This window comes from Triticum dicoccoides, chromosome 5B (genome assembly GCF_002162155.2).
Source record: "Triticum dicoccoides isolate Atlit2015 ecotype Zavitan chromosome 5B, WEW_v2.0, whole genome shotgun sequence".
In the NCBI taxonomy this organism is placed as follows: Eukaryota; Viridiplantae; Streptophyta; class Magnoliopsida; order Poales; family Poaceae; genus Triticum; species Triticum dicoccoides.
In genome coordinates this window covers 548,443,798-548,463,891 of record NC_041389.1, presented here as the reverse complement: position 1 = coordinate 548,463,891, position 20,094 = coordinate 548,443,798, and the positions used below count along the sequence as shown (strand labels likewise).

The window sequence follows — 20,094 nt, the reverse complement described above, 5'->3', positions numbered from 1 at the left end:
CACCACAGAATCAACTGTCGTTGTTGGACAAGGTAGGTCGCGGTACGGTATGCACTTGCGCGTCACGCGCACACAGAGTAGACCAGACCAGTTCACCTGCGCTCATGTGCACTGCACTTCCCTGGGCGCATGCTCAAACTAGTCAATATGAACTCAAAAGCTCGTGTCACCGTGTGCCTTGCTAGGCTACATCGCGCGCCTTGCCGGCCAAGAACACGAATGATCAAATGACAAGGCGGTAGCTAGCTACCTTCACTGATCGCGCTCCCCGCGTCGCCGAAGCTAATGTGCTTGCACGCACCTTGAACTTGGTCGATGGACCTGTCACGTTCCGTCGCCGTCCTGGTCCTCGCCGTCGCCGTCTGCTTCCCCTGCGCGTCCGCCGAGGACCAGCTGGCCGTCGGCGAGAGGCTCCTGGCCGAGCAAACCCTCGTGTCCGATGGCGGCGCCTTCGCCCTCGGCTTCTTCTCCCCGGACGACGCCGCGGCTCCGGCGAGACGGTATCTTGGCATATGGTACAACGGCATCCCCGCCCCACGCACAGTTGTCTGGGTGGCCAACCGGGAGGCCCCGGCCGCCGGCTCCCCGACGCTCGCGCTGGCCAACGACTCCAGCCTCGTCGTGTCCGACGCCGACGGCCGCGTGCTCTGGAGGACTCCCGGCGCGGGCAGCTCGTCCTCGTCGCCGCCGCCGCCGGCCCTGCTGACGAACGAGGGCAACTTGGTCGTCCGGTCGCCGAACGGCACGGTGGCGTGGCAGAGCTTCGACCACCCGACGGACACGTTCGTCCCGGGGATGAAGGTGCGGCTGAGCCACCTAACGGGGGAGGGCAACCGGATCGTGTCCTGGAAATCCCCCGGCGACCCGGCGCCGGGGAGCTTCTCCTACGGCCTGGACCCCGGCACGTCGCTGCAGCTGCTCATGTGGAATGGCACGCGGCCATACTGGCGCACGCCCGTCTGGAAGGGGTACGCCGTCACCAGCATGTACCTCAGCGCCGGCACGGTGCTCTACACGGCGATCGTCGACACCGAGGAGGAGATCTCCATCGCCTTCACCCTCTCCGGCGGCGCGGCGCCCACGCGGTACGTGGTGACCAGCTCCGGCAGGTTTCAGCTCCTTAGCTGGAACAGCACCGTGTCAGCGTGGGCCACGCTCCTGTCGTGGCCGTCGAGCGGGTGCAGCACATACAGGCGCTGCGGCGCGTACGGGTACTGCGACGTCACCGCGGCGCCGGCCGCGTGCAGGTGCCTCGAAGGCTTCGAGCCGGCGAGCGCGTCGGAGTGGGGCGCGGGCGTGTTCGAGCAGGGGTGCCGGCGGAAGGAGGCGCTGCCGCCTTGCGGCGGCGGCGGCATGGGGGTGGGTTTCGTGGCGATGCCGACCATGAAGGTGCCGGACAAGTTCTCGCTGGACACCGGCAACCGGAGCGCGGAGGAGTGCGCGGCGAGGTGCGCCGCCAACTGCTCGTGCGAGGCGTACGCGTACGCCAACCTGCAGAGCAGCAGCGCCAAGGGCGAGCTGAGCCGGTGCATCGTGTGGGCAGGGGAGCTCGTGGACGCGCAGATGATCGGGCCGCGCTGGGGCGGCGAGACGCTCTACCTCCGCGTGCCCGTCGCTGCTGCTTCCACTTCCCCAGGTATACAAACAAGTTAACCAAACTTTTCAGAGCCTTTTCAAAAAAAAACTTTTTCATAGTTCCGTCTGATTTTGCTGAATTCGAACAAAAAATTTGCCGTTGTTTCATCAAACTTTTGCCGTGTATTTGCATGTGCAGGTGGAAAGGCCGTGAAAATAGCAGTGCCGGTGTCAGCAGCCGTCCTGCTGCTCACATGCATTTTCTTTCTATGGTTCTGCAGATTCAGAGGTACAGTTACATTTCCTTACCTCTAAACATGCCATGCCCAACCATTTCATTCTTAGACAAGATGCTCATCACAGCAATCTTACAGAGAAGAGGAGGAAAACCGAGAGCCAGAAGACGCTAATGCCCGGGACCAGGACCGGGACCACAAACACGTCGAGCGAAATCGGTGAAGGAGATCACACCGGAGACCTCGAGTTCCCGTCCATACGGTTCGCCGACATCGTCGCCGCCACGGGCAACTTCTCCAAGGCCCTCATGATCGGGCGCGGAGGCTTTGGCAAGGTCTACAAGGTATACTATCTTTCACCTGTCTTTCAGTCACCTGAAATTCCCTCTTCTGTCAGTTTAACACAAAATTCAGTAGCCAAATTTAAAAAAAAAAACATGGTCTCACTCCACTGCTTGTTTGTGTTTACCATTGGGAAGGCAAAACTAGACGGCGGTCAGGTGGTCGCCGTGAAGAGGCTGAGCAAGGACTCAGATCAGGGAGCAGAGGAGTTCAAGAACGAGGCGACTCTGATCGCCAAGCTGCAGCACCGGAACCTGGTGCGCCTTCTCGGCTGCTGCACCGAGGGGGCCGAGAAGCTGCTCATCTACGAGTACCTCCCCAACAAAGGCCTCGACGCCATCCTCTTCGGTACATACAATGTTCATATAGCTCAAGTATGTTACTGAAGGTTTCTTGCCATGCTTCCTGATGTTTAGTTGCTGCAGACAGTGCGAGGAAAGCGGTGCTGGACTGGCCGACGCGATTGGGGATCATCAAGGGGGTGGCCAGGGGGCTGCTCTACCTGCACCAGGACTCCAGGCTGACGGTGATTCACAGGGACCTCAAGGCCAGCAACGTGCTGCTGGACGCCGAGATGCGTCCCAAGATCGCCGACTTCGGCATGGCCAAGATCTTCGGCGACAACCAGGTGAAAGCCAACACCCGGAAAGTCGTCGGAACATAGTGAGTAACCTGAACACTTGACTGAAATTTCTGAAAGACAAAAAAAATATTTCTGTTTTAAGTTGGTACAGTAGTTAGCATTTAACAGAAAAAAGCATGTGGCACCTCTTCTGACGAAAAAAACTGTGTGGACAGTGGCTACATTGCTCCTGAGTACTCGACGGAGGGCGTCTTCTCCGTCAAGTCTGACGTGTACAGCTTCGGCGTGCTGCTGCTGGAGACCGTGAGTGGCATCAGGGTAAGCGCAACCGAGAGCATCATGGAGTTTCCCAGCCTCATAATCTATGTAAGCACCCGAACTAAAACTGCCAATGCCTTTTTCATTTCAGTCCATGCCATGCCCAAATCCATATTCATCTTTTGAAAAAAAACACATACACATAAATGGTTGAATCTGATTATTATTATTTTCATCTAGGCATGGAGCCTGTGGAGGGAAGGAAAGGCAGGGAAGCTGGTGGATCCGTCCATGGCAGGGAGCTGTTCACAGGAAGAGGCTTTGCTGTGCATCCACGTCGGGCTCCTCTGCGTCGAGGACGACCCGAGCCGGAGGCCGCTCATGTCGTCCGTCGTGTCCATCTTGGAGAACGGAAGCGCGTCGTCGCTGTCCCTCCCGACGCCGGTGCAGCCTGCTTTTATCGAAATGATGGGAGAGAAGAGCCAGAGAAGCGATCTCGAGAACACCAGGAACACCATGGCCATGACAGTTCTGCAAGGCCGGTAGCACAGTAGTAACTGCAACATTCTTCAGAAGTAAGCTGCACTAGTCCTAGTGTTCCATTTTTTTGTTTTTTACTGGGGGAAAGTCCAGACTTGTAGAGCATTTGTTAGAGATATAAATGAAAGACACATATAAAGGAGTGTTCAGTTGATCAGCCTTGAAATGGATGCTATGAATGTTTTGCTGAAATTGAAATACTTACCATGCTAGACTGAAAAAATATTCAGAGAAGTTTGGAATTAGACATTCAAAGGTTCGGAGAAACAAGTAGTTAAGCTGAAGAACAGAGATGCCTTCGAAGTGCACCACACCAAACGTGATGGTTTCAGTCTGTTGTTTCGGATCGATGAAAGTCACTTTGAGAGGTAGTGTTAGCACACCCGACAGCCGGCGATGGAGGCACGCGGAGCTCCTATATGCCACCGCTGAGTGTCGGCGAAGCTTCCTGGCGCCCAAGCGACATCGCTGGTGGGCCGGTCCATGTAGATGCGAGCACTCGATCGATTGGCCGATTTCCCACTGGTCGCTCGATCATGTGAGACAAGCGAAGATTAGTTTTTCCCTTTCAAATGCTTTCGAGCACATAGTTCTTCACTTATAGATGTATTGTAATTATGATTCTTTCTTTGTTTAACATGACAGGAACATGTGAGTTCTAGTAATTCTTTTTTGCTACTACACCTTATATTAGCAAGGATTTGACTTCCTTTCAATGATGTGGTGGTGAACCTCTCATTCGTCTTCAATGCTCTCTGAACCGTGTGGGAAGGTTCTACATCGGTTCTTCCTCCCACGAAACATACTGTTTTCGATGGGGCCACATTGTTTTTTTACTTCATTCTCCTCGGCACCACAATCTGATCGTCATTTTGTTGCCGCTATACGGTCGTTGTGGTTAAAAGATGAGAAAATTCCTTATATAACACCGTTTTAAATATTGGTTCCCTATTTTAACAACGCATAAAAATTTCTTCCTTATCTAACACCATGTGTATTTTTTTCCCTTTCTAACACATCCATCGGTTCTGTTAGGAGAAACTGTTAAATTATGCATTGACGGATGTCAGTTTTTTCTAGTTGGACGAAATTGCCCCCGTCCGTAATAAGCAAGGCCCCAAAGAAAAACAAAGCCCAAACCGGCCTCAATATCTCTCCCGAGTCCTGACCCCGTGACCCGAGCTTCTTTCCCCTTTCTGTCCAACCTGCGCGGCGGCGGCGAACCCTAGCGGCAGCGGGGGCTTAGGGCTATGGATAGGGGCGTTGCTGTGGATGGAGACAACGTCAGGGAAGACGGCCAAGGCGTAGCTGACGGGTCAGGCCTTGGTGCCGCTGTGGATCCAGCGCTGGTGGCCAATGGCGATGGCGGGGCTGCATCTAAGGAGGGGTCGGTTGAGCGCGCGGCTGAGGGTGTCGACGGGGTAGCTTCAGCAGGTGGCGGTGGCTCGACTGCAGCGGGCCTGGGTCAAGGCACGACAGTGGCTGGGGGGCTCTGCCGCTGGCGTGGCTAGAGACTCCGGCCGAGGCACTGCTAAGTCGACCTTAGCAGGTGCTTCAGACCAGGGCACTGCTCGTTTGGCCTCGGCTACATGGGCGTGTCCAGATGGGTAAGTGTCATTCGTAGGAGTTCAAGTGATTGCAATTGCTCTGTTTGTATTTTCCTCATTTGAATGCAATGTTAGTAGCAATCTCATCCAGTAGCAATTATCATGCATATATAAGTCTGTCCTAGTTTGTGTAGCTGTGTAATTGAGGCTAAAGCTTGCAATACTCATGCATAGGTTTGATGCAAAATTGTCTGCTTAATCCATAGGATGGATCCAAATTCAAGTTATTTACTCAGAATTAAATTGTTCGGCAATCCAAAAAAAGCTCGGAAGGACATACTATGTTTTTGTTTTGAGAAGGTCATCGATTGTGCCGTGACAAATTTTAAGGATTTGGTTGAATCAATTGTAGAGAAGTACCCGCCGCGTTATATGGAAGTTGCACATGTGCAGTATTATGATGGTGATCTTAAAACCTGTCCAGAAGTAAAATCTGACCAAGATTTGATGCTTATGTTTGAAAAACACTCGCAGACAAAGGTGTTGGATATGATCATTGCATATTGTGATCCCTCTGAACCATATGAGCCTATCACCGAGTGGCAAAGTGATGTGCATAGTAAACCTAACAACAATATAGAGCATGAGGGTGATACTACGAACAAGAGATATGCAAAAGGGGGGAAAAGGTGAGCTTTCCTCATTCTGAATTTTAATATCACATATTATGCATAGTTAATATTGTTGTTTGCTGCCATACATGAATCAAATATTATCCATATGTACTGCTGCCATACATGCACAGCAATTTGACAACCATATTGTTATTTTAAGGGCCACAAGGAAGATGGAGCTTACTAAAAAGGATCAAAATGGTCCTAAGGTGCCTTTTGACAGCCCTGCAATGGGCACTAGAAGCAAGAAATCTTACCTAGCCAGCCCTGCAATGAGCACAAGAAGCAAAAGAAGGCTCAACCCATGAACTTCATCTATTTTCTGTCACTTAAATCACTTATGTTGTTGCTCATGTCATGTTGTGTGGACTTGGACTCGCGTATGTGAACCTAAAGTCACTTTTGTTGGTGCTCATGTCATGTTGTGTGTACTTGGACTCGTGTATGTGGACCTACCGTCACTTTTTTGTGCTACTCATGTCATACATATATGTGTGGACTTGGACTATGTATGTGAACCTAGATATGATGTGAGACACTTTTGGGCTGCTAATATGATGTATGTGTGGACTTGAACTCATATATGTGAACCAGGATTTGTTGTAAGTCATATATGTGTAGTTGGATGTGAGGATGGATGTTTATGTTTCTTGCCATTGGCAAATTTGAAAATTGTGTTTTGAATTATGTATATCTGAAATGTGTCCAGAGGATATGGCGTCAAGTTATAGGGGAGGTATTGCCCAATTTTTGAATTTAATTCTGAAGTAATTGAAATAATTGAGTGTGGAGATATGCTTTTTTGCATGTTTATAGGGAAGGTTCTGCCCAATTTTGCAATTAACAACGGAAAAAGTTATTGCTTCTCATGTGAATGATTTTGGTCACAAGTTGCACCAGGGGTAAAATCATCTTTTCATGTGTCATTTAAAACCGTTAGTACTCAAAACAGACGGAAGTGTCACAACGGGAACAAGTTTTAACATTGTTGTTAGATAAGGTAGGAAAAGTTTTCTGGTGTCAAATAGGGTGTAACACCGCCAGTGTCATGCTACGGTGGCCACATGCTAATGTGCCATGCCTTCATGATCGTCATAATTTAATTGCATTAAGAAGTAATTCAACTCTCAAACCCTAGTCAAATTCAAACAATTCAAATTTAAAATAAGAATTTTAATCCACAAACTTGGTTGGAAAATAGCTCATCATGAGGTGAATATTTCAAAACAAATATTGCTTGAGAAAAACAACATCATTATTTTAATAAAAAGGGCCATGGCAATTAATTCAGTGCTTTTTCAGCTTTTTTAAAAGCTTTTAAAATTGTAAAAAAACCAAATTAATTCAAATGTCCGCCAAACTTTTTGTGGCTCTGTCCTAAACTACAATGCTAATTATGGGACAAGTTTCCTATTTTACTAAACCTAATTGCTATTTAAAATAAATGCAAAACATTAGCTAAGTAAAAAAGAAAACAGAAATTAAAATGGAAGAAAAAGAAAAGGCCTCGGAGCACTGGGCCTAGTGCATAGTGCGGGCCGGCCCAACAGCCTGGGTCATCTCCCTCCTACTGCTCACCGCACGCGGTGGGCGCCGGGTGCACGTACGATGCCGGTGCAGCCTGCTTTTATCGAAATGATGGGAGAGAAGAGCCAGAGAAGCGATCTCGAGAACACCAGGAACACCATGGCCATGACAGTTCTGCGAGGCCGGTAGTACAGTAGTAACTGCAACATTCTTCAGAAGGAAGCTGCACTAGTCCTAGTGTTCCATTCTTTTTTTACTGGTGGAAACCCCAGATTTGTAAAGCATTTGTTAGAGATATGAATGAAAGACGTATTACTGGAATGTTGAGTTGATCAGCCTTGAAATGGATGGTATGAATGTGTTGCTGAAATTGAAATATTTACAATGCTAGACTGAAAAATTATTCAGAGAAGTTATGCATTAGACATTCAAAGGTCCGGAGAAACGAGTAGTTAAGCTGAAGAACAGAGATGCCTTCGAAGTGCACGACATCAAACGTGATGGTTTCAGTCTGTTGTTTCGGGATCGGTGAAAGTCACTTTGAGAGGTAGTGTTAGCATAGCTGACGGCCGGTGATGGAAGCACGGGGAGCTCCTGTATGCCACTGTTTAGTGCCGGCGAAGCTTCCTGGCGCCCAAGTGACATCGCTGGTGGGCTGGCCAATGTAGATGCGAGCGCTCGATCGATAGGCCAATTTCTCACTGGTCGCTCGATGACGTGTTGAATTCTAAAAAATATTGGAAGAAGAAAAAATTCATAAAAAATCAAAAAAATTGTGAATTCAGAAAAAATCATGGATTTTCAAAAAAAAATCACAAACCATAAACAAAGTTCACTTATTTGAAAAAATGTTCATCAATTTTAAAGAATCATCAAATTTGGAAAGAAAATAATCGAATTTGTAAAAAACTCATGAAATTTGAACAAGGTTAACCGACTTTAAGAAAAGTTCATCAAATTTGAAAAAAATTGAATAAATACATTAATTTAAAACATCGTCAATTTTAAAAAAAGTTCATGAATTTTAAAAGAGAAAACAAAAGGAAAAAGAAGAAGAAAACCGACAAAAATAAAAACTGAAAAAATAGTTTCAGTTTTTTATACAGGATAACAGGTTCACATTGGTTATTTAAAAAATTGTAAAAAGAAGGTAGCTACCACTTTATAAGGCCATTGTCAGGTTATGCCATGTCAGTTTTTAATATACCAAAAGAATATTTGTATGACCATTGGCGATGTCATTGCGACGTTTTGGTGGGTGGCTCTAAAGGAAAGAGGAAGATACATTGGCGGGCATGGTAGAAGATGTCTGTCTTAAAATATGATGGGGGCCTGGGGTTTAGAGATCTACTATTTTAATAAAGCAATGTTGGCAAAACAGTGTTGGAGATTGTTAGCTAAGCCAGAAACTTTATGTGCTCAGCCCCTGCGTGGGAAGTACTATCCAGATGGGAAATTATTGATGGCAACCTTGAAGAAAGGTTCATGATTCACCTGGTAGAGTATCATGGCGGGCTCGGAAACATTCAAACAAGGGGCTATATGGCGAGCAGGAGATGGTGCTATGATTAATATCTTAGAGGATCAATGGATTCCAGGAACTTATGATCGCAAGGTCATGACCCTGCGAGGACAGTGTTTACTAGAGACTATTCAAGACTCATTTGACCCAACTTCAGGAGGGTCGAATGAACAATTGATTTCTGAGAATTTTTGGCCTATTGACGCTGCATGAATTTTGCGCATCCCATTGTCGTCACATGGGCAACCATATTTCATTGCTTGGGTTTTCACAAAGACAGGGTGATTCACGGTCAATTCAGCATATCGAGAAGTGTGGCGATGGAGAACAGAACAAGGGTCCATATCAATGAAGCTGCCAAAAGAATCCACCCACATCCGGTATGGAATTTTTTATGGGGGAGATCAGTGCCTCCAAAGTTCACATATTCACTTGGAGGGCATTGCATGGATTCATTCCTTGTATGTGCGTACTAGCTAATAGGCATATGAAGACTCCTGTCATATACCCAGTTTGTTGCAAGGAACCAGAGTATAAAGGGCATTGTGGTGAATTCTCTTGCTTTGAAGTCTGAGAGCTTCGACGGACAGCCCATAGCCGACACCAGCGTGAAGTCCAGCAATCATCCTCCTGCATGCCTCCGAGGCCGGTGGGGGCCCCACGTCGCTCGTGTTGGGGGAGGCCGGCATGGAGGATTTTGGGACCCGTGGGAAATAGATCTGATTATATAGGATACTTTTTCGTGGGAGTCTATCACAGAGTTGGTTAATTTCCGGTTTATATTCAATGTATGTGCGGCGTTCTGTTTCTTCCTTCTTTTATGAATCGTAAGTGGATGGACAAAGTTTATATCGGTATATGGACGGACCAAAAAATCGAAGAAATATATAATGGTACCTAAATATAGATAGATGTTTTTTAGAAATTTTGAGGGAGTGGTGTGAAGAGCACAATATAGATAGATATAGATGTGTTGTTAACCTCACTATTTTATGGTTGGATGGTTAGGAGAACAGTGGTATCCACAACCCATTAGAATTCGAGTTTTAGACTTGTCATTGGTGCTCGCATTTTCCTTGATTTATTTCAGGACATGTGGCGATGTGCGTTTAGTGGAAGGAGACGTTCCCGTTGGCTACGAAGGCGTCTGTGGCGACTTCGTGTCGGTGTACAAAAGTAGGGGTTCTCCTTTTGACCCCTTTACTTGTGCACGGGCAGTCAGAGCTACGGGCCATCGCCGCACAAAGCAGGGCAAGGGAGGGAAGCCAGAGAGAAGCCGAAGGCTCGAGACAAACAAGCCAACATCAAGGACCAAGGCCACAAAGTGCAGATGGGCGAAGCAGGTTTCCCCGGCAAGGCCCTTGCCGGGGCAGCCTCCGCAGCCCCGGCAAGCCCTTGCCGGGGCAGCGCGCCCACACCAGCGGAGCGGGCCATCCTCGAGCCACGGTCTCCAACGCCAGCAACCACATTGGACCAGGGCTCGGGAGGCACCTCCATGGTGGCATGCAGATCTTTGTGAAGACATAGAATGCTCAAGATCAGATGGAGACTGGAAAGCAACATTCCTCACCAAGATCCTTACCGAAGGAATCCACAAAACCCCCGGCAAGATCCTTGCCGGGGATGCCAGCGCGCCACGGCAGGACCTTTGTCGGGCCACCCGGCAAGACCCTTGCCGGAGGCGACAGCAGGGCCACTTCCAGGCCCGCACCAACCAACTCCCCGCCGCTGTTCACATGCAGCTGCCAGCCCAACCAGCTGGGCAGGCACCTGCATGGCAACATGAGCTTCCAGGCCAACTCAGCATGCACCTGCGTGGTGGCATGCAGATCTTCGCGGAGGCTCCACCACCGCGCCACCTCAGCTGCTTGCCTGCCTACAAGGCACCGCATGAATCGCTGGCCAGGGCGCGTGTTGAAGCGAGGAGGAGCGGCGACGGACGGGACGGGCCTCACTCCCGTCCCCGATAAAATGAGGGACACCTAAGCCATGCATTAAATTCATCTTGTCCTGTTATACGAGCGATAAGCTCGCAACACTGTAGGCCTTTCCACCTCCTGTGTGCCACTATAGCAGCCCCTTTCGCCTATAAAAGGAGGCCCATGGCATACAGGAAAAGGATTCGGCTCTTTGGAACCACGCAGCACCCGTAGCTAGTTCGAGAGCTCAAGAACACTCAATATACATCCACCAAGCAGGACTAGGGTTTTACGCATCCTTGCGGCCCGAACCTGGGTAAACGATCCCCGTGTCAATTACTAATCCTGCTCTTCTCACAACCCCGCGCCCCGCAATCGTAGTAGGGATTTTTGTGATCCCATAGGTGTCGTTTTCCACCGACATCTTTGGCGCGCCAGGTAGGAGGCTGGCAATTGTGAGAATCTGGTCTGGTAGTTGGCCTGGCAGTTCTTCGTCGCCACAACTCCCGCGGAGAAGGCGGCCAAGAGAGCGGCGCTGCCTGCGAGCGCGAGAGATGCCAGGGCGGCGACGAAAAAGCTAAGTCATACCAACCTTTAAACTCTTCTCCTTAATATGAGGTTATCATCCTCGGAGATTCTGCCTATGTATGGAAAACCTGTACGCAGAGGGGCCCTCCCGCGATTGGCAACGCCTTTGTTCTGTTTCGAGCCTGCTCAACAGTTCAGGCGGCCGCGTCGAGAGCGGCAGGGTAGCCTTCCGCCGTCAGCAACGCTCTTGACTCTGACTCGAGTCAAACTCGACAGATCGAGCGGCCGCGTCGAGGGCGGTAAGGTGGTTTGCCTGGCAGCAAGCACACCCGACAGGCTAATGAGGATCCGTCCTCAAGATGCCGCCCTGGGTTTACGCGCCGGCAAGCCTACCCAGTTAGCGCAGGGTGGACATGCAAAGGAAAATTGAACAGGAAAATAACATGCATAATGTCAAGAGCACTGCAGAGTTATATTACATAAATTGTCGCCGCCGTTCTAACTAAAGATAGCAATTGTCTTGGTCATGAACTTGCAGTGGCGGTAAGGAACGGGGTGCCTAGTCCCGGCACTGGCCCTCCAACCTCTTGATACGCTCATTGAGCGCCGCGATGTCAGCATCCTCCGACAAGCTCTTCAGCACAGCTTCGAAGTCGAGGTCAGGATGCCAGTGCGCTATCTTGGCAAGCACCCTGGTCATGACACCCCGGCAAAGCATCCGGGACTCCTCGGCCAGGTAGGCCGTCCGGTCGGAGTGAAGCCGCTCCAGAGCACCGACGACCTTCTCAAAGTACAGGGTCAGGTTGGCGTTGGGGCTCAGGCTCGCCTCCGGGGCGTACCTCATGTTCGGCATCCCCATGATGCCCAGCTGCGTGGCGGCCGATTCCGCAACGACGGCGAGGAGTTCAAGCCAACGCTTCTCGCCCGCCACGTGGTCCTTGAGGTTGGCGGTCTCGTTCCTCCGTAGCTGCTTCTCAGTCTCCAGCTCCTTGGTCAGGGTCCCCTCTCGGGCTTTGGCCTCCGACATCATCTTCTCGAGATCCCCCAGCTTCTGCTTGAGGTCTCTGATGGAGTTGTTGGCTTCGGAGAGTTCTCCGGCCTTGCCGACTTACGCGCCCTGCGTCTCCACCAGGGTGCCATTGAGCGTGTCCTTCTCCATGAACAACTTCAAAGCTTGCTCCTCCAGCTTCTTCACCTTGCCGGCGTGGACCAGAGCCTGGGCATTGAGTGCCTCATGATGCCTCTGCTCCAGCTCTTGGGTCCGCCGCACGACGAGCTTGTCCACCTCTTCATCCTTGCCGCAGAGCGTGGCGGCAAGCTTCTTCTCGCGCTCAGCAAGATCCTCCTCCTGAGAGTTCAGTGCGGCCTCGCGCTGGGTCCGGACGGCCGCGGCTTCATCGGCCAATTTCTTCGCCGTCTCCTGGGCCTTCTCGACGTCGGCCAGCTTCAGGGTGAGCTCCACGTTGCGCTTGGCCAGTTCGCCCTGGGCGACCTTCAGCTCGTCCTGAGCCTGGCGAAACCAGTCTTGCGCCTCGGCGACGCGCCCCTCGAAATCTGCCTCGCCTGCCCGCGCACCGTTCTGGGCTTGGCCCAACAACGTGTCGCGCTTATGTATGGCCCAGGCCCCGGGGCTCCTGTCGGTGTACAAAAGTAGGGGTTCTCTTTTGGACCCCTTTACTTGTGCACGGGCAGTCAGAGCCACGCGCTGTCGCCGCACAAAGCAGGGCAAGGAAGGGAATCCAGAGAGAAGCCGAAGGCTCGAGACAAACAAGGCAACATCAAGGACCAAGGCCACAAAGTGCAGATGGGCGAAGCAGGTTTCCCCGGCAAGGCCCTTGCCTCCGCAGCCCCGGCAAGCCCATTGCCGGGGCAGCTCGCCCACACCAGCGGAGCGGGCCACCCTCGAGCCACGGTCTCCAACGCCAGCAACCACGTTGGACTAGGGCTCGAGTGGCACCTCCCTGGTGGCATGCAGATCTTTGTGAAGACATAGAATGCTTAAGATCAGATGGGGATTGGAAAGCAACAATCCTCACCAAGATCCTTACCGAAGGAATCCACAAGACCACCGGCAAGATCCTTGCCGGGGACGCCAGCGCGCCACGGCAGGACCCTTGCCGGGCCACCCGACAAGACCCTTGCCGGAGGCGACAGCAGGGCCACTGTCAGGCCCGCACCAACCAACTCCCCGCCGTCGTTCGCATGCAACTGTCAGCCCAACCAGCTGGGCAGGCACCTACGTGGCAACATGCAGCTTCCAAGCCAACCCAGCATGCACCTGCGTGGCGGCATGCAGATCTTCGCGGAGGCTCCACCACCGCGCCACCTCAGCTGCTTGCCTGCCTACATGGCACCGCATGCATCGCTGGCCAGGGCGCGTGTCGAAGTGAGGAGGAGCGGCGACGGACATCTTGTCCTGTTATACGAGCGATAAGCTCGCAACACTGTAGGCTTTTTCACCTCCTGTGTGCTACTGTGGCAGCCAGCCCCTTTCGTATATAAAAGGAGGCCCATGGCATACATGAAAAGGATTCGACTCTTTGAAACCACGCAGCACCCGTAGCTAGTTCGAGAGCTCAAGAACACTCAATATACATCCACCAAGCAGGACTAGGGTTTTACGCATCCTTGCGGCCCGAACCTGGGTAAACGATCCTCGTGTCAATTACTAATCATGCTCTTCTCACAACCCCGCGCACCGCAACCGTAGTGGGGATTCTTGTGATCCCATAGGTGTCGTTTTCCACCGACACTTCGTCAATCTGAAGATAATGTGTCGGCTCAGTCTTGAGGAAGTATTCAGAGGGTAGGGTGTGCGTGCATGTATGTGTTCATAGCGGTAAGTGTATGCGCGCATATATTACTGTCTGCGTCTCTCCGTCTGTACCGAGTTAGTTTTCTGTGGCAAGTAACAGTAAACTTGAAGGATAAACCCTCAACCCCAAGTATCTACCCTGCCAGCCCATGACATACTATTATACGCCTCATACTCCTTGCTCTTCACCGCCAGGTTGCCCCGGGCGCCATATAATTAGCCAACCGTGTTGTCGTGCTCCAAGGGGCGCTACAGTGCACTGCAGCGGCACGCCACCACAGTTTGTGGTGGAGAGAGGTCCGTGCGTTACTTCCGTAATAATTTTCCGTAGAAGACAACTTTGGCTCGTGGAGGGCTGGAGGCTCACTATCGTTGTCGGCCACTTGCGCGTAAGTAACGCGCACACACTGGAGACGAGACCAGTTCACCTTGGGTGCATGCTGAACTGAAACTGGTCAGTACGTATGACTTCACAAAGTCGTGTTTCATCGTGTGGTGCGGCTACATCGCCTAGCAGCCAAGAACATGAACGTAAGGTCCATGTACTGCCTTGACGAAATGTCGCCAGAGTCCAGACAAGAGGTAATGTGCCTGCACGCACCTCGAATTTGATCCATGGGCCTATCACGTTCCGTTGCGGTTCTCGTCCTCGCCGTTGTCGTCGCTTGTACCCGGCAATCGTCGGCCAAGGACCAGCTGGCCGTCGGGGACAAGCTTCCGGCCGAGAAGATCATCGTGTCCGATAGCGGCGCCTTCGCCCTCGGCTTCTTCTCCCCGGACGATTCAGCCGCCGCTCCCGCGAGACGGTGGTACCTCGGCATATGGTACCGCAGCATCCCCGGGCCTCGCACCGTCGTCTGGGTGGCCAACTGGGACGCCCCTGCCGCCGGCGCCCCGACGCTCACGCTGGCCAACCATTCCAGCCTCGTCCTGTCCGACGCCGACGGCCGCGTGCTCTGGAACACGACCGGCGTGGCCAGATCATCCTCGCAGGTGGCGCCAGCCAAGCTCGGGAACGACGGCAACTTGCTCATCCAGCTGCCGGACGGCACGGTGGTGTGGCAGAGCTTCGACCACCCGACTGACACGTTCCTGCCGAGGATGGAGGTGCGCCTGAACCACACGGGCGAGGCTGGCTGGCTCGTGTCCTGGAGATCTCCACACGACCCGGCGCCGGGGCCCTTCTCCTACGGCCTGGATCCCGGCTCGTCGCTGCAGCTGCTCATGTGGAACGGCACGCGCCCCTACTAGCGCAATCCGCCTGGACGGGGCATGACGTCTCCACCAACTACATCAGCGCCGGCACGGTCAACATGGCGGTCGTGGCCTCCGAGGAGGAGATCGCCATCACCTTCACCGTCCCCGTCGGTGCATCTGTGGTGATTAAGGGCCCGTTCAGTGTCCCTCCGCTCCACGCTCCCCTCCCGGAGAGTGCGGAGCTGCAGTTAGAAATCTCGAAGCGGGCAAAATGGTGCTCCGCAGATTTTAAGGAGCCGGTGGATTGCCGAATGCGTCCTAAGTATTGTCCTCAATGTGTATGTATGTTAAGTGAGACAAGCGAAGATTAGTTTTTCCCTTTCAAATGCTTTCGAGCACATAGTTCTTCACTTATAGATGTGTTGTAATTATGATTCTTTCTTTGTTTAACATGACACGAACATGTGAGTTCTAGTTAATCTTTTTTGTTACTAGACCTTATATTAGCAAGGATTTGACTTCCTTCCAATGATGTGGTGGTGAACCTCTCATCCGTCTTCAATGCTCTCTGAACCGTGTGGGAAGGTTCTACATCGGTTCTTCCTCCCACGAACCATACTGTTTCCGATGGGGGCACACTTTTTTTACTTCGTTCTCCTGCACCACAATCTCATCGTCATTTTGTTGCCGCTATACGGTCGTTGTGGTTAAAAGATGAGAAAATTCCTTATATAACACCGTTTTAAATATTGGTTCCCTATTTTAACAACACATAAAAATTTCTTCCTTATCTAACACCATGTGTATTTTTTCCCTTTCTAATACATCCATCGGTTCTGATAGGAGAAACTGTTAAATTCTGCATTGACCGATGTCAGTTTTTTCTAGTTTGACGAAATTGCCCCCGTCCGTAATAAGCAGGAGAACAAAGCAAAAGAAAGCCCAAACCGGCCTCAATATCTCTCCCGAGCCCTGACCCCATGACCCGTGATTTTTTTCCCTTTCTGTCCAACCTGCGCGGCGGCGGCGAACCCTAGCGGCAGCGGGGGCTTAGGGCTATGGATAGGGGCGTTGCTGCGGATGGAGAGAACGCCAGGGAAGACGACCAGGGCGCAGCTGACGGGTCAGGCCTTGGCGCCGCTGTGGATCCAGCGCTGGTGGCCAATGGCGATGGCGGGGCTATGTCCGAGGAGGGGTCGGTTGAGGGCGCGGCTGAGGGTGTCGACGGGGTAGCTTCAGCAGGTGGCGGTGGCTCGACTGCAGCGGGCCTGGGTCAAGGCACGACAGTGGCTGGGGGCTCTGCCGCTGGCGTGGCTAGAGACTCCGGCCGGGGCAGTGCTCGTTTGGCCTCGGCTACATGGGCGTGTCCAAATGGGTAAGTGTTCATTCTTAGGAGTTCAAGTGAATGCAATTGCTCTGTTTGTATTTCCTCATTTGAATGCAATGTTAGTAGCAACCCCATCCAGTAGCAATTATCATGCATATATAGGTCTGTGCTAGTTTGTGTAGCTGTGTAATTGAGGCTAAAGCTTGCAATACTCATGCATAGGATTGATGCAAAATTGTCTGCTTAATTCGCAGGATGGATCCAAATTCAACTTATTTGCTCAGAATTAAATCGTTCGGCAGTCCAAAAAAAGCTCGGAAGGACATACTATGTTTTTGTTTTGAGAAGGTCATCGATTGTGCCTTGACAAATTATAAGGATTTGGTTGAATCAATTGTAGAGAAGTACCCGCCGCATTATATGGGAGTTGCACATATGCAGTATTATGATGGTGGTCTTAAAACCTGTCCAAAAGTAAAATCCGACCACGATTTGATGCTTATGTTTGAAAAACACTCAGAGACAAAGGTGGATATGATCATTGCATATTGTGATCCCTCTGAACCATATGAGCCTATCACCGAGTGGCAAAGTGATGTGCATAGTGAACCTAACAACAATATAGAGCATGAGGATGATACTACAAACAAGAGATATGCAAAAGGGGGGGGGGAGGTGAGCTTTCCTCATTCTGAATTTTAATAACACATATTATGCATAGTTAATATTGTTGTTTGCTGCCATACATGAACCAAATATTATCCATGTGTACTGCTGCCATACATGCACTTCAATTTGACAACCATATTGTTATTTTAAGGGCCACAAGGAAGATGGAGCTTACTAAAAAGGATCAAAATAGTCCTAAGGTGCCTTTTGACAGCCCTGCAATGGGCACTAGAAGCAAAAAACCTTACCTAGCCAGCCCTGCAATGAGCACAAGAAGCAAAAGAAGGCTCAACTCATGAACTTCATCTAGTTTCTGTCACTTAAAGTCACGTTTGTTGCTGCTCATGTCATGTTGTGTGGACTTGGACTCGTGTATGTGAACCTAAAGTCACTTCTGTTGGTGCTCATGTCATGTTGTGTGTACTTGGACTCGTGTATGTGAACCTAAAGTCACTTTTGTTGGTGCTCATGTCATACATATATGTGTGGACTTGGACTATGTATGTGAACCTAGATATGATGTGAGACACTTTTGGGCTGCTAATATGATGTATGTGTGGACTTGAACTCATATGTGTGAACCAGGATTTGTTGTAAGTCATATATGTGTAGTTGGATGTGAGCATGGATGTTTATGTTTCTTGCCATTGGCAAATTTGAAAATTGTGTTTTGAATTATGTATATCTGAAATGTGTCCAGAGGAGATGGCATCAAGTTATAGGGGAGGTTCTGCCCAATTTTTGAATTTAATTCTGAAATGTTTGAAACAGTTGTGTCTGGACATTTGATTTTTTGCATGTTTATAGGGAAGGTTCTGCCCAATTTTGTAATTAACAACGGGAAAACGTTATTGCTTCTCATGTGAATGATTTTGGTCACAAGTTGCATCAGGGGTAAAATCATATTTTCATGTGTCATTTAAAACCGTTAGTACTCAAAATAGACGGAAGTGTCACAAAGGGAATAAATTTTAGCATTGTTGTTAGATAAGGTAGAAAACGTTTTCTGGTGTCAAATAGGGTGTAACACCCCAGTGTCATGCTACGGTGACCACATGCTAATGTGCCATGTCATCATTGATCATCATAATTTAATTGCATTAAGAATAGTTCAACTCTCAAACCCTAGTCAAATTCAAACAATTCAAATTTAAAGTGAAAATTTTAATCCACAAACTTGCTTGGAAAATAGTTCATCATCAGGTAAATATTTCAAAACAAATATTTCTTAAGAAAAATAACATAATTGTTTTAATAAAAAAGGGCCCTGGCAATTAATTAAGTTCATTTTCAACTTTTTTAAATGCTTTTAAAATTGTTAAAATCCCAAATTAATTCAAATGTTTGCCAAACCTTTTGTGGCTCTGTCCTAAACTATAATGCTAATTATGGGACAAGTTTCCTATTTTACTAAACCTAATTGCTATTTAAAATAAATGCAAAACAGTAGCTAAGTAAAAAGAAAACAGTAATGAAAATGGAAGAAAAAGAAAAGGCCTCGGAGCACTGGGCCTAGTGCACACTGCGGGCTGGCCCAACAGCCTGGGTCATCTCCCTCCTACTGCTCACCGCAGGCGATGGTCGCCGGGTGCATGTCCGATGCCGGTGCAACCTGCTTTTATCGAAAAGACGGGAGAGAAGAGCCAGACAAGCAATCTCGAGAACACCAGGAACACCATGGCCATGGCAGTTCTGCAAGGTCAGTAGTACAGTAGTAGCTGCAACATTCTTCATAAGGAAGCTGCACTAGTCCTAGTGTTCCGTTTTTTTTGTTTTACCAGGCGAAACCCCAGATTTGTAGAGCATTTGTTCGAGATATGAATGAAAGACGTATTTACAGGAATGTTGAGTTGATCAGCCTTGAAATGGATGATATGAATGTCTTGATGAAATTGAAATATTTACCATTCTAGACTGAAAAATTATTCAGATAAGTTACGCATTAGACATTCAAAGGTTCGGAGAAACGAGTAGTTAAGCTGAAGAACAGAAATATCTTTGAAGTGCACGACATCAAACGTGATGGTTTCAGTCTGTTGTTTCGGGTCGGTGAAAGTCACTTTGAGAGGTAGTATTAGCACACCCGAAGGCCAGCGATGGAAGCACGGGGAGCTCCTATATGCCACTGTTGAGTGCCGGTGAAGCTCCCTGGGCCCAAGCGACATCGCTGGAGGGCCGGCCGTTGTAGATGCACTAGTAGAAAAAGGGTCAAATGTGAGACACATTAGTCCCGGTTTGTAACAGAACCTGTCCATTAGTGCCGGTTCCAACGGCTAGCCGGGAGGAGCTCTTTAGTACCGGTTCATGGCAAACCTTTAGCACCGGTTCGTGCCACGAACGGGTACTAATGAGAGTGGTGGCAGGATGTTGTCAGAGTGGGGCCCTTCCAGCACCTTTAGTACCGGTTCGTGGCACGAACTGATACTAAAGGTCGTCCTATATAAATCCTTCGTCCACCCGCACTCTGTTCTTCCCCCTTTCCCCTCTCCCTCTCCTCTGTTCTTCCCTTCTTCCTCTCGAGTTCATCACAAAATTTGCCCCAAATTTGTCAAGATTTGCAGGCCCTCATCATTCAAATGATCACCAAGGTTAGCAACTTTGTCCTTTCATCTCTCATTGCTAGATTAGCTCTTGCACTGGTTTATATAGTGATTAATTGTGGGTTTTAGTATTTTGGGAGGAATTATATGTGGTAGTATTTGATTTATATGCAATTTGAGGTCAAAATAACACTTAGTTTGCATATGTAGGTGTGGTTTACTTAGTGCCTTCTAAATCTCCGTCGTAACCACCGTTGATCGCCCGCACCGTCTCGTCGCCGGCACCACCTTGTGG

At 49.8% G+C, this 20,094-nt stretch overlaps 3 protein-coding genes across 3 annotated transcripts; all 3 read left to right on the top strand.

Moving 5' to 3' along the window:
- Positions 1-272: 272 nt before the first annotated feature.
- LOC119311505 (G-type lectin S-receptor-like serine/threonine-protein kinase B120) lies at positions 273-3,651 on the top strand. Its single transcript, XM_037587141.1, has 7 exons — positions 273-1,636; positions 1,775-1,864; positions 1,950-2,155; positions 2,291-2,501; positions 2,579-2,816; positions 2,952-3,102; positions 3,235-3,651. Exons 1-7 carry the CDS (start codon positions 316-318, stop codon positions 3,538-3,540), a joined length of 2,523 nt encoding a protein of 840 aa, XP_037443038.1. The 5' UTR covers positions 273-315; the 3' UTR covers positions 3,541-3,651.
- A 1,110-nt stretch (positions 3,652-4,761) lies between these two features.
- Positions 4,762-6,313, top strand: LOC119311508. The gene is made up of 3 exons (XM_037587145.1): positions 4,762-5,141; positions 5,348-5,770; positions 5,916-6,313. The coding sequence occupies exons 2-3, from the start codon at positions 5,349-5,351 to the stop codon at positions 6,061-6,063; spliced, it is 570 nt and encodes a 189-aa protein (XP_037443042.1). The 5' UTR covers positions 4,762-5,141; position 5,348; the 3' UTR covers positions 6,064-6,313.
- A 9,928-nt stretch (positions 6,314-16,241) lies between these two features.
- Positions 16,242-17,826, top strand: LOC119311507. The gene is made up of 3 exons (XM_037587143.1): positions 16,242-16,638; positions 16,845-17,265; positions 17,411-17,826. Exons 1-3 carry the CDS (start codon positions 16,322-16,324, stop codon positions 17,435-17,437), a joined length of 765 nt encoding a protein of 254 aa, XP_037443040.1. The 5' UTR covers positions 16,242-16,321; the 3' UTR covers positions 17,438-17,826.
- The last annotated feature ends 2,268 nt before the right edge of the window (positions 17,827-20,094 follow it).

Bases quoted from the DNA above. Each gene is read 5' to 3' on its own strand.
- LOC119311505 (XM_037587141.1), top strand. From the start codon at position 316: ATGGACCTGTCACGTTCCGTCGCCGTCCTGGTCCTCGCCGTCGCCGTC. The intron at 1,865-1,949 runs GTACAGTTACAT...GCAATCTTACAG, and splicing joins ATGGTTCTGCAGATTCAGAG to AGAAGAGGAGGAAAACCGAG. The intron at 2,502-2,578 runs GTACATACAATG...TAGTTGCTGCAG, and splicing joins CCTCGACGCCATCCTCTTCG to ACAGTGCGAGGAAAGCGGTG.
- LOC119311508 (XM_037587145.1), top strand. From the start codon at position 5,349: ATGGATCCAAATTCAAGTTATTTACTCAGAATTAAATTGTTCGGCAAT. The intron at 5,771-5,915 runs GTGAGCTTTCCT...TGTTATTTTAAG, and splicing joins TATGCAAAAGGGGGGAAAAG to GGCCACAAGGAAGATGGAGC.
- LOC119311507 (XM_037587143.1), top strand. From the start codon at position 16,322: ATGGATAGGGGCGTTGCTGCGGATGGAGAGAACGCCAGGGAAGACGAC. The intron at 16,639-16,844 runs GTAAGTGTTCAT...CTTAATTCGCAG, and splicing joins ACATGGGCGTGTCCAAATGG to GATGGATCCAAATTCAACTT. The intron at 17,266-17,410 runs GTGAGCTTTCCT...TGTTATTTTAAG, and splicing joins ATGCAAAAGGGGGGGGGGAG to GGCCACAAGGAAGATGGAGC.